The 14,163-nt window shown below is 46.6% G+C and overlaps 1 protein-coding gene across 4 annotated transcripts in view; it reads right to left on the reverse strand.

Moving 5' to 3' along the window:
* Nucleotides 1–1,410, reverse strand: part of LOC118387771 (exportin-7-like) — a 32,082-nt gene extending 30,672 nt beyond the window's left edge. For all 4 annotated transcript variants that reach the window (XM_052525844.1, XM_052525842.1, XM_052525843.1 and 1 more), the window contains exon 1: nt 1,242–1,410. In XM_052525844.1, the coding sequence (XP_052381804.1) occupies nt 1,242–1,334 (93 nt within the window). In that variant the 5' untranslated portion in view covers nt 1,335–1,410. The remainder of the gene's footprint in view (nt 1–1,241) is intronic.
* Nucleotides 1,411–14,163: the final 12,753 nt, after the last annotated feature.

The following is a 14,163-nucleotide window of genomic DNA, read 5'->3' on the forward strand; positions in this document are numbered from 1 at the left end:
ATTACAGCATCTCTAGATGCACAGCAGGGTTGAGAATAAAAAAAAAGTTTTATTTAACTCGACAAATCAGCTAAGAACAAATTCTTATTGACAATGACGGCCTAGGAACAGTGGGTTAACTGCCTTCTTCAGGGGCAGAACGACAGATGTGTACCATGTCAGCTCAGGGATTCGATCCAGCAACCTTTCGGGCAACTGGCCCAACGCGCTAACCACCAGGCTACCTATTAAGCTGGCAACTCCGGTGCCAGTATAATACTGTACATTTACAGGTAAACATTGTTCAATGTAGTTTATGTATTCATTGCTTGAGGTGACAGCTGTAAGTGCTACCTAATGCCAATGGTACAAGGTGCCCACATGACAGGTCGACATAGCTAGCTTGTAGCTGGCTATGTAGAATTGGCTGGAAAGCTGGCTAACGTTAACGTTAGTTGATTTGCTAATGCTATGCTAGCTAACTATGCGTGTCAGTTTCGCAATGGAACATTGTTATGGTTGCATAATGTGCACAGTGTGGTTTAAGTAGCCAAATAACAACGATGCACGAGCGTGCGACATTGCCGCTCACAGCGTGTAAAAACGCAATGATATTTCGAAAGGGGTAGCGCGGGAGAAATGTATTGTGCTGCTTGTAAGCTAGCAACAGCCAACTCCTTCGCTAACCAATAGCACAACATTGAGGTCTGACCAAGCAAGCCAATCACAATCCAACAATTACATTTGCACATTAGATACATTTTAGTTCAGAGCGGCGAATGCGGTCTTGAGTTGCTAACCAATTAGTGCTAGCTAACAACTTAGCTAGCGTTACTGTAGCAAGTTAGCGCCCCTCCATCTTCTCCTAGCTAGCAGATAGGCCTACCCATTGAACATATCTGTTGAAGGGTTTGTTTGGCGTTACTTCCTTAAATAGGCAAGAGATTAAACACAGTAACTAGCCGGTACAAGCGATACAATCACCCAGTTGAAACCGTCCTCTTTCATAAACAAAAATGTGTTCTGTCCGCATCTCTAGATAGTTAGCTAGCTAAACGGCGAAAGTTAACGTTACACGATGACAGGCCACAAGTCAACACTGCAGCCCGCATCCTATACATATATCCCACACAACCTGTACGGCGACTGCTTAATGGATGCATTCACTCTATATATCAAATAACGTATCGAAATATATATTACAGCTCATTCAAATAGTTATTGTGGATTTATATACTACAAAAACATAAAGCTGTGGTTACCTGCACATGATCCGCCATTTTGCTCCATTCATGCTCCTCTCTCACTCCCCCTAACAAAGTGCATGCGCGCAGATTTTCACATTCAGTAAGCATTTACGCTCGCGAGTCGCGCAATCCTTACGAAAGTTGCCCCGTGCAACTTTACAGAATTTTAAAATCCGTAAAATAAAATACCGCTCACATAAAGCAAACCCCGCTCGTTGTTTACCTCGCTCTTAAAGGGAAACTGCTTAATTGCGTTATTTTTTGTTCTGAAATTAGTTTAATCAAACACTATAGAAAGGTTTATGAGTGTGGCACTGCTTGCTAAACAGTAGTTAAATACGGTTAAATATGTGGTCTTCCTGTCCTATGTGTCTGCTTTGGCGATTGGGGACATACATGTTGTAAACCTTTGCTTTCTTTAATAATGCTTTGTTTCACAGTCTAGATGAGCCAACAGAAGTCTTCAGGTCTCATGTGGTCACACATCATGGAAGGCTGGTTTCAAACTACTTTTACACTACACCACATTTTCACCTAATTATTCTTGCAGATATCCAGCTGAGTTACAGGCCCAATGTGACTGACAGGATTTGAACTTGGGTCTCCAGGTTCCAAAAAAAAGCACATAACCCCCTAAACCAAAACCTGTGCATTCACTCAGTGAACCATTGGGGAGCCAAAACAAGTCCTCAGGTCTCAGCTAACGTTACTCAAGTCGATCACCTCTGTTACACGTTTACATGATCACAGATGGACCAGTAGGCCTAAAAGACATTCTCAGTGAGGTCATGCCAGGGCTATTCTCATGAATATGGATTTCTAGGACAGTTCCATGTTTTACCACCAGATGACACCCCCCTCTAACAGTCTATGGTTGAATCATTTGGTTGAAAAAACATAATAAAAAGTGCCTGCTTTATGACTACAGGATAATATATTGTAAATGTCATCATGTCTCAATGGGAAGGTCTGCTGGTGAGATGAGAGGTATACCCTGGTATACCCTGGTGTTGTCCAGTCACCTGTCTGCAGCAGGAGACTGGTTGGGGAGGGAGAAAGATCAAATCATATTTGTCACATGCACAGAATACAATACTTTACAACCCCTTAAACAATAATGCAGTTCAAGAAATAGAGTTAAGAAAATATTTAGAGGCCTGTTTGGTGGAGTGCTGCAGAGATGGTTGCCCTTCTGGAAGGTTCTCCCATCTCCACAGTAGAACTCTAGAGCTCTGTCAGTGACCATCGGGTTCTTGGTCATCCTGCTGACCAAGGCCCTTCTCCCCGATTGCTCATTTTGCCTGGGCAGACAGCTCTAGGAAGAGTATTGGTGGTTCCAAACTTTTTCAATTTAAGAATTCTAGGGGAACTTCAATGCTGCAGAAATGCTTTGGTACCCTTCCCCAAATCTGTGCCTCGACACAATCCTGCCTCGGAGCTCTACAGACAATTCCTTTGACCTCATGGCTTGGTTTTTGCTCTGATAACTGTGGGCCTTATATAGTGTTGTGAAAATACTTAAACAGGGGCACTCAATGTCAATATTAAAATGCAGGGAAGATTTGTTCAATCAGTGACTTGCACAAACACAGAAATTGGTTTATAGAAAAGCACAAACAGAGCACAGAAATGTGTTATCAGAAAAGCACAAACATAAAAATGGCCATAGCATTCCATCCTCTTATCACTTGTGTGAAAATAATCATAACATTTCAATGTAAGCATTTAGATTTTAGCTTGTATATCATATTTCTATTTCAGTAAGGGAAATCATCACAGAAACCCAAACACTTCATCATTTCAAACCCTTCATTCTCGGTGGTACAATCCAATTAGTATGCTAATATTATTAGCATAATAAAGGTTATACTTCTATTACCGGGAGTGAATTGATCAAAAATACACACACACACACACACACACACACACACACACACACACACACACACACACACACACACACACACACACACACACACACACACACACACACACACACACACACACACACACACACACACACACACACACACACACAGCATGTTAAATATCACAATTCGGACAAACTAAGAAAAAAACACGCTGCAGCCCATTTAGCAACTTAGGATCCCCAACTTCCAAACAGGAATTCCAACCAAGTTGCAGGCATCCAGTCTGGTTGTGGGGAATTTTTTTTTTGCATTGACAATTTTGTCTACGTCTCTAGATATCTTCCGAATTTGGTCTAGGGCACATGCATATTGACTTTCACAGGGAAGAGAGAGAACACATGTTATAACAGTTCCACACCAACATTGATAAGAATGAGATTGGGGCAAGGTTAGCCCAAGCTAAAATCTAGTGTCTCTCCTCACATTTTAGGGGCATTGCTCTGTCTCAAGAAGCCTCACATTTCCAAATCATAATTATAACTATTGATAAATTATCCCCCACAAATTTAGAATGACAGTCCTTAGTGCTTCACATTGGTTCTATCAGTTTAATTTAAGACCCTCAACTTAGCACACACCGACACATCGATACTGGCAGAATATACATTTACATTGACATACAGTATATTCAAAAATGTCCTATACCGAAGCTTGAGTAAATTACATTACTAAGCTGCTCCCGATTGTACTACGTCAGGACATGGAAATCGATTCTATTGTAGTTCGTGTGGGTTTTAATAACATTATGAAGGCAGCTCTGAACAGTTGAAACTGGATTTTAAAGAGCTGATTGACTCTCTGCTAGACACGAACAAAAGACCCATCATATCTGGCCCTGTGTCCTCTCTGAATCGTGGCATTGAACACTTTAGCAGGATTATTTCTCTTCACAACTGGCTACGTGATTATTGCAGCTCAACGATTGTAACTTTTGTTAATCATTTGGATACCTTTTGGCAACAACACAGGTTTTTTAAGGAGGATGGGATCCACCCAAATCATTTGGGTTCCTGAATCCTTTCACAGCATTATAAGGCTACGTTAAGACAATGACTTATCAATGACCCAAAGCCCAGCTCAGCTAATCCCTACCATTGTGACGCAGAGTTGTCATAATGCTTCAGCCAATGTACATTACACCAGGGGCATTGGTAGACACAATGTAAGTAAACTAATTTATGTCACTCTAACTGCCCTGAATGCCTCTGTTGATCCTACAGCTATTGTATGTAGTAATCATGTGCCTATGGATCAGATTTATACTGTTAGCACTAAGGCAGTGTGTCCTAGTAGGAAGTCCACTGTGTGCAGTTCACCCTGCACTAACATAAATAACATGAGCATATCTACTTCTGCTAAGCTTCCCAGTAAAGCAATGAAAACAAGTAAGCATCCCGGAAGAAAAGTGCTCAAAATAGCTCACGTTAACATATGTAGCTGAAGAAACAAGGTCCCTGAAAACAATAATTTGCTAGTAACAGATGGCATTCATATTCTGAATATCTCTGAAACTCACTTAGATAATACCTTTGATGATACAGTGGTAGGAATACAAGGTCAAATTACGGAAGATAATAGCGGACGATATTGCCACATTTTCAATTTAATCCTACTAGAAAGTGTGTGCTCCCAGGCTTGGAGGGAAGTAAAAGTAATTCCGCTACCTAAGAACAGTAAAGCCCCCTTCACTGTCTCAAATAGCCGACCAATCAGCCTGTTACCAACCCTTAGTTACCTTTTGGAAAAAATTGTGTTTGACCAGATTCAATGCTATTTTACAGTAAACAAATTGACAACAGACTTTCAGCATGTTTATAGGGAAGGATATTCAACAAGCACAGCACTTACACAAATGTCTGATGATTGGCTGAAAGAAATTGATGATAAAAATATGGTGGGGGCTGTTTTGTTTGACTTCAGTGCGGATTTTGACATTGTCGATCTAAGACTGCTGGTGGAAAAATGTACAGTACCAGTCAAAGGTTTGGACACACCTACTCATTCAAGGGTTTTTCTTAATTTTTTACTATTTTCTACATTGTAGAATAATAGTGGAGACATCAAAACTGTGAAATAACACATACGGAATCATGTAGTAACCAACATTTAAAAAATATGTATATTTTATATTTGAGATTCTTCCATGTAGCCACCCTTTGCTTTGATGACAGCTTTACACACTCTTGGTATTCTCTCAACCACCCCCTTCCTATTGGCACTCATCCTTCTGGCATTTCTACATTTTCTTCTTCAGATAGTGTTTCAGTTCGTCCTAGAGTGTTGGAAGCTATTTTGTAAATGACATCGCCGAAGTCAAGGATCGGTAGGATAGTCAGTTTTACTAGGGTATGTTTTGCAGCGTGAGTGAAGAAGGCTTTGTTGCGAAGTAGGAAGCCAATTCTAGATTTCATTTTGGATTGGAGATGCTTAATATGAGTCTGGAAGGAGAGTTTACAATCTAGCCAGACACCTAGGTATTTGTAGTTGTTCACATATTCTAAGTCAGAACCGCTCAGACTAGTGGGTGTGGGCAGCGATCGGTTGAAAAGCGTGCATTTCGTTTTACTAGCATTTAAGAGCAGTTGGAGGCCACGGAAGGAATGTTGTATGGCATTGAAGCTTGTTTGGAGGTTTGTTAACACAGTGTCCAAAGAAGGGCCAGATGTATACAGAATGGTGTTGTCTGCATAGAGGTGGATCAAGAAATCACCCAAGAGCAACATTGTTGATCGTCCATCATGCCGACACAATGTCTGTGCTCACTTGGGCATGGTTATTGACTGAGAAAAGGTTTATATAAAACAATTATTTCATTAAAATAATAAAATCACATTGCTATCTTCGCAAAAGTACTCTCATACTTAATCATATATTTTATACTACATTCAGATGTAAACTTGATAAATAGAACATGTCCACTTTCAGAGATACACTTATTTAATTATACCATCCTTAATGACATCACAAAATAATAACGTGACATGATTATTCTTTAGACCCCCACTAATCATTCCAAACATTTGGATGTCAGGAATAATGTTCTAACATGTACTTTTTTTTAGAAAACGTTTTTGGCAACAAGACTCTCTCTGTAGCAAAGGAGATTTCAGTCTTCCAATACTAGAGACCAAAAGGAGTCCTTTTTCTGCAAACTGTTTATGACCGGTTGTTAAGAGTCATAAAACCGTCCCAACTCCCCCCTCTCCACTCCTGTGGGAGATGGGGAGGGGGAGGTCTGGCTATCTGTCAGCCATTTGTCAAGCTGATCTGGGACCTTTGATCCTCACCAAGGAGAGCAAGTCATGACAATGTTACTCTATATATTTATTTCAAATTTAAGTTGGATACTCATTTTCTGCTTCACACTTATTAAATGTCCAATATTTTAGTAACATGTATTGCTGGGCTGTAACATGTAATGCTTTGGAGGGATCAATATGTATTACTGGGCTGGCACTGTCTATCAGTCCCCCATAGATGGCATGCTCTGCCCATAATAGGCCTCTACCAAGCACGTAAAACAGTTGAGTAGGTGAATACAGAAAACCGTTGGTTCTATTTAACAGGGAATGGGGTTTATTTCAAAATGTATTACCAGGGTGGAAGAAATCTCTAAGTGTTTATAGTTTTATTGGTTAGGGGTAAGTCAAGTCCCGTACAATGCGTTAACCTTATTTTTCTCAAATGATCCACTCTGAACATTCCTCAGAATACTTTTACACCGCTTACATACATCTGCATGTGCAAGTTGTATTGTAACACTTCAGGTGTCGTAGGTGTGTGGAGTCAAACGCAGGAGACAGTGAGTGCAAAGCTGTGCGTCTTTAATAGCGCCAACGCATCCCAGGGTGCTCACAATAGTAACGGCCCCAAACACAGGGCATGAGAATGTACAACGGAAAAGTAACGACCAGGCACTAACACGTACTTCTAACAACAGAGCCGAAGGTTACACTGCAATAATCCCGCACAACAACCAGGCGGGCCGGCTGTCTAATAAAGACCAACTAATTAACTGATTTAATCATGAACAGGTGCTACCACTAGACATACAAGGAGGGAGAGGAAAACAATCAGTGGCAGCTAATAGGCCGGTGACGACGACCGCCGAGCGCCAACCGCCCGGGAAGGGGAAACACCCTCGGTCGGACTCGTGACAGTACCCCCTCCTGACGCGCGGCTCCCGCAGCGCGCCGACACCGGCCTCGAGGTCGCCCGGAGGACGAGGTGCAGGGCGATCCGGATGGAGGCGATGGAAATCCCTCAACATGGATGGATCCAAGATGTCCCTCACCGGTACCCAGCACCTCTCCTCCGGACCGTACCCCTCCCAGTCCACGAGGTACTGCAGGCCCCTCACCCGGCGTCTTGAGTCCAGAATGGCCCGGATCGTGTACGCCGGGGTCCCCTCGATGTCCAGAGGGGGGAGGGACCTCCGGTACCTCACTGTCCTGCAGGGGACCAGCTACCACCGGCCTGAGGAGAGACACATGAAACGAGGGGTTAATTCGATAATAGGAGGGGAGTTGTAATCGATAACACACCTCGTTTATTCTCCTCAGGACTTTAAAGGGCCCTACACACTGCGGACCCAGCTTCCGGCAGGGCAAGCGGAGAGGTAGGTTTCGGGTCGAGAGCCAGACCCTGTCCCCGGTACAAACACGGGGCCTCACTGCGGTGGCGGTCAGCACTCCTCTTCTGCCGTCCACTCGCTTGTCGTAGAGACTCCTGGACGGCCCTCCAGGTCTCCTTGGAGCGCTGTACCCATTCCTCCACCGCAGGAGCCTCGGTCTGGCTCGGATGCCATGGTGCCAGGACCGGCTGGTATCCCAACACACACTGAAAAGGGGACACGTTAGTAGAGGAGTGGCGTAGTGAGTTCTGAGCCATTTCAGCCCAGGGAATGTATCGTGCCCACTCCCCTGGCCGATCCTGGCAATACGACCGCAGAAACCTACCCACCTCCTGGTTCAATCTCTCCACCTGCCCATTACTCTCGGGGTGATAACCGGAGGTCAGGCTGACAGAGACCCCCAAGCGTTCCATGAACGCTCTCCATACCCGAGACGTGAATTGGGGGCCCCGATCAGAAACGATGTCCTCCGGCACCCCGTAGTGCCGAAAGACATGGGTAAATAATGCCTCCGCAGTCTGCAGGGCTGTAGGGATACCGGGCAACGGGAGGAGACGGCAGGACTTAGAAAACCGATCCACAATCACTAGAACCGCGGTGTTCCCCTGAGACGGCGGAAGATCGGTCAGGAAATCTATGGACAGATGTGACCATGGCCGCTGTGGAACGGGGAGGGGTTGTAGCTTCCCTCTAGGAAGGTGCCTAGGAGCCTTACTCTGAGCGCACACTGAGCAAGAGGAGACATAACCCTTAACGTCCTTAACCAACGTAGGCCACCAATACCTCCCCTGAAGGCTCCCCACTGTCCTCGTCACCCCAGGGTGACCCGAGGAGGGTAGGACGTGAGCCCACCGAATCAGCTTGTCCCGAACATCAAGCGGCACGTACCTTCGCCCCGCTGGACACTGAGGAGGCGCGGGTTCAGCCCGTAACGCCCGCTCGATGTCCGAGTCCACCTCCCATACCACTGGGGCTACCAGCTTAGAGGCGGGAAGGATGGGAGTAGGTTCGGTGGACCCATCCTCGGTGTCGTAAAGTCGGGACAGTGCGTCAGCCTTCACGTTCTGGGAGCCCGGTCTATAAGACAAAGTAAACCGGAACCGGGTGAAGAATATGGCCCACCTTGCCTGACGTGGGTTAAGTCTCCTTGCAGCCCGAATATACTCCAGATTCTGGTGGTCGGTCCAGATGAGAAAAGGGTGCTTAGCCCCTCAAGCCAGTGTCTCCACACCTTCAGAGCTCTAACCACCGCTAGCAACTCCCGGTCCCCCACATCATAGTTACGCTCCGCTGGGCTGAGCTTCCTTGAGAAGAAAGCGCAGGGGCGGAGTTTTGGTGGCGTACCCGAGCGCTGTGATAGCACGGCACCCACCCCAGCCTCGGACGCGTCCACCTCCACTATGAATGCTAGAGAGGGATCCGGATGCGCCAACACGGGCGCCTCAGTGAACAGCGCCTTCAACTTGTTGAATGCCCTGTCCGCCTGTGCTGACCACTGCAATCGCACCGGGCCCCCCCCCAGCAGTGAGGTAATGGGAGCCGCTATCTGGCCAAAACCCCGGATAAACCTCCGGTAGTAGTTGGCAAAACCCAAAACCGCTGCACCTCCTTCACCGTGGTTGGAGTCGGCCAATTACGCACGGCCCTAATGCGTTCACCCTCCATCACCACCCCGAGGTGGAAATGCGATATCCCAGAAAAGAGACGGCTCGTTTAGAGAACACGCATTTCTCAGCCTTGACGTATAGGTCATGCTCCAGCAGTCTTCCAAGCACTTTGCGCACCAGAGACACATGCGCGGTGTGAGTGGCCGAGTAGATCAGAATGTCATCGATATAAACAACCACCCCTGACCGCACAGGTCCCTGAGAATCTCGTCTACAAAGGATTGGAAAACGGCTGGAGCATTTTTTAACCCATACGGCATGACGAGGTACTCATAGTGGCCGGATGTAGTACTAAATGCGGTTTTCCACTCGTCTCCCTTCCGAATACGCACCAGACTATACGCGCTCCTGAGATCCAGTTTTGTGAAGAACTGCGCTCCGTGGAACGATTCCACCGCCGTAGCGATGAGAGGTAGAGGGTAACTATACCCCACTGTGATGGCGTTTAGACCTCTATAATCGATACACGGACGCAAACCTCCCTCCTTTTTCCTCACAAAAAAGAAACTCGAGGAGACGGGTGAAATGGAGGGCCGAATGTACCCCTGTCCCAGCGACTCCGTGACATATGTCTCCATTGCCAACGTCTCCTCCTGGGACAGCGGGTACACATGACTCTTGGGAAGCGCAGCGTCTACCTGGAGATCTATCGTACAATCCCTTCCCGGTCGATAAGGTGGTAATTTAGTCGCTTTCACTTTACTGAAAGCGATTGCCAAATCGGCATACTCGGGGGAATGCACACCGTGGAACCCTGGTCTGGACTCTCCACCGACGTGGCACCGATGGAAACTCCCAAACACCTTCCAGAACACTCCTCTGACCACCCCTGGAGAACCCCTTGTCTCCACGAAATTTTAGGATTGTGCCGGGCCAGCCAGGGAGTCCCCAGCACCACTGGAAACGCAGGCGAATCAATAATAAAAAAACTGATACGCTCCCTATGATTCCCCTGCGTCACCATGTCCAGTGAGACCGTGGTCTCCCGACCATCCCTGACCCTAATGGCCGGCTATCTAGGGAGTGCACGGGGAAAGGAGAATCTATCGGCACCAGCGGAACCCCTAACTTAAGGGCGAGTCCGCGATCCATAAAGTTCCCAGCTGCGCCTGAATCGACTAGCGCCCTATGCTGGGAAGAGGGAAAAAAGTGAAGGAAAGAGATTAAGACAAACATATGGCCAACAAGGGATTCTGGGTGAGTCTGATGCTGACTCACCTGGGGTGACCGAGAAGCGTTCCGCCTGCCATCTCTACTCCCAGACGGACCCCCCCAGCACCGATCAGACGTGTGTCCTCTCCGACCACAGTTGGTGCAGGGAAAGCCTCCTCCTCCGGTACCCCTCGGCGCAGCCCCTCCCAACTCCCTCGGAATGGGAGCGGAGGGGCTGGGTGGTGGAACGCACAGGACCCTCTCTGAACGCCCGCGGGCAGCCAGCAGATTGTCCAGTCGAATGGATATGTCAATCAGCTGATCCAGTGACAGAGTGGTGTCCCGACACGCTAACTCCCGGCGGACGTCCTCTCGGAGACCACACCTGTAGTGGTCCATAAGGGCCCTGTCGTTCCACCCAGATCCGGCTGCCAAGGTCCGGAACTCCAGCGCGTAATCCTGGGCGCTCCTCCTCTCCTGCCTGAGATGAAAAAGTCGTTCTCCCACCGCTCGGCCGTCTATAGGGTGATCAAATACGGCACGGAAGCGGCAGGAAAACTCTGGGTAGTGCTCCCGCGCTGAGTCTGGGCCATTCCAGACTGCGTTCGCCCACTCCAGAGCACGACCCGTGAGGCAGGAGATGAGGACACTCACCCTCTCCGCTCCTGAGGGAGTGGGTCTAACGGTGGCCAGGTATAGCTCCAGCTGAAGCAGAAACCCCTGGCAACCCGCCGCCGCTCCATCATAAGCCCTCGGTAGCGTCAGACGAAGGGTGCTGGAGTCGAGTGATGGGGAGTCCGGAGTCGGGGTGCCGAAGGTGGAGAGAGGAGACCACTCCTCTCCCATCGGTCCATTCTCTCCATCACTTGATCCATCGCGGATCCGATCCGATGGAGAATGGTGGTGTGGTGGAGAACCCGTTCCTCCATCGATGGGAGAGGGTTGGCTGCTGCTCCTGCTGACTCCATTCGATTTTATTTAGGTGCGGGATTCTGTAACACTTCAGGTGTCGTAGGTGTGTGGAGTCAAACGCAGGAGACAGTGAGTGCAAAGCTGTGCGTCTTTAATAGCGCCAACGCATCCCAGGGTGCTCACAATAGTAACGGCCCCAAACACAGGGCATGAGAATGTACAACGGAAAAAGTAACGACCAGGCACTAACACGTACTTCTAACAACAGAGCCGAAGGTTACACTGCAATAATCCCGCACAACAACCAGGCGGGCCGGCTGTCTAATAAAGACCAACTAATTAACTGATTTAATCATGAACAGGTGCTACCACTAGACATACAAGGAGGGAGAGGAAAAACAATCAGTGGCAGCTAATAGGCCGGTGACGACGACCGCCGAGCGCCAACCGCCCGGGAAGGGGAAACACCCTCGGTCGGACTCGTGACATGTATATTATTGTACTTTTTCTATTGTTACTTCATCAGATCTCTAGAAACCGATTATACTCACTATTATGTTCCTTTATCTCAAGTAACCCATTATACATTTGTGTTACATCACAAATTTCTCCTCTACACCAGTGTTCTATTCATACAGGAGTTTAAATCTTCGCTCTAGTGTTCTATTTAACAGCATATTCGGAAATAGTACTTATATTCTTTCATATCTTAACATTCACTTTTCCCATTATAACTTCTATACTTAGGTATTCACATCCACACCACTCATATAAAACAACACCCCGTGCTCAATAACACCACATGCTATTATTAGTAGTCTCAGACTACGATGGGCAGTGGTGGACGGAACCCCTAGATAACGTTATAGATTTTTTTTTAACTCAGCCACACAGAACTGGAAAACTCAGCTCACACTTCACTCCACATTCACAGTGGAGGTAGTCTCCTGACAGCTCTCTTAACAAGTCCTTTCCACACTGACACAACCATACACAACTTTCACATCCACATTCACTTAGTACTATTCCCAAACAGACTCAGCAATCTCCCTTATTACCCCATGTGTATCTTCAACAATTCTTTGTCTTTACTTCCTATGCACCATATGTATCTTCACTAAACATATAGAATAGCACGTAGTACACATTATGCTATTCTCTACCAGTGGCAGCAGACCACGTAGACACTTATAAATGCCTACAGACCGCTGTCAACAGGGCATGGTATCGTTACTTTCCCTCGCTCCAGTCTTCTCTCTAAGACTAGCTCTCGTCTTCTTCTGTCATATGTATCTTCAACGGTTCCTCTATAGTCTCTACAGTATCCATGGTCCCTGGGCATCCATAGTCCCTATAGCGTCACAGTCCCTATAGCATCCATAGTATCTATGGTCCTGACAGCATCATAGTCCCTACAGCCTCCATAGTCCCTCAGCAGCCATAGTATCAATATTTTATATAGTAATAAATGCTATGGTCTCTATAGACTTTATAGTCTTGCCTCTTCCCATACATATAGAATAACACTTTGTGCTATTACTTAAGACTAGTGGTACCCTCCTTCTACATCTTTATGTTTGGTTTTATTGGTTCTATCATATTTGTATTTGACATTTTTTATACCAATTAATTTAAATTGACTGAAATCAGTTGTCGTCCCTCAATTGTTTTGCGGATGATGTGTCTCCTCCTGGGCAGCTCACAGTAAGGGTCTGGTCTGGGCTGGTCTCGTCATCTTTTGGTCAGATGGGAATTTCCCTCACGCTTCTTAAAGCGGTTTTCTTCACAGACCCACACTGGAAAGCTCCGCAAGCAGAATCAGTCATCCTGTTCGTTGGAGCCAAATCGTCGAGGAAATTGTTACACAGGGACACTCTGTCAATATTATTTTTTATTATTATTATTTTTATTTTTTTGCTATATTTTTTATTTGATCTCAATTTTGTGTTTACATATTTTTCTCCCCAAATTTGTGGTATCCAATTGGTAGTTACAGTCCTGTCTCATCGCTGCAACTCCCATACGGACTCGGGAGAGGCAAAGGTTGAGAGCAGTGCGTCCCCCAAAACACAACCCAACCAAGCTTCTTGACACAATGCCCACTTGACCAGGAAGCCAGCAGCACCAATGTGTCGGAGGATACACTGTACACCTGGCGACCGTGTCAACATGCACTGCGCTTGGCCTGCCACAGGAGTTGCTAGTGCGCGATGGGACAAGGACATCCCTGCCAGCCAAACCCTCCCCTAAACTGGACGACGCTGGGCCATTTGTGCACCGCCCCATGGGTCTCTCGGTCTTGACAGAGTCTGGACTCAAACCCAGAATCTCTCGTGGCACAGCTAGCGCTGTGATGCAGTGCCATAGACCACTGCGCCACTCGGAAGGCCCCGAAGTCAATATTAAATTAATCATTGTTCACTGTCAGCGCGCTGGAGAGGTTCCAACAAACTTGATGCACCATAGTGAACATCTGTCAGGAGCCCTAACAGGGCAGTCCCGTTAGTTCCCTTATATACTGACAATTTATATTTGCATGATTTAGCTTATTCATCATTCAAAATGAATGTTTGCTTCAGTCATGTGATGACCAACACTGGGTCATGCACATGACAGACCAATACCTCACAATGCTTTTCTCT

The sequence above is a fragment of the Oncorhynchus keta genome, chromosome 9 (genome assembly GCF_023373465.1).
Source record: "Oncorhynchus keta strain PuntledgeMale-10-30-2019 chromosome 9, Oket_V2, whole genome shotgun sequence".
Taxonomy (NCBI): Eukaryota; Metazoa; Chordata; class Actinopteri; order Salmoniformes; family Salmonidae; genus Oncorhynchus; species Oncorhynchus keta.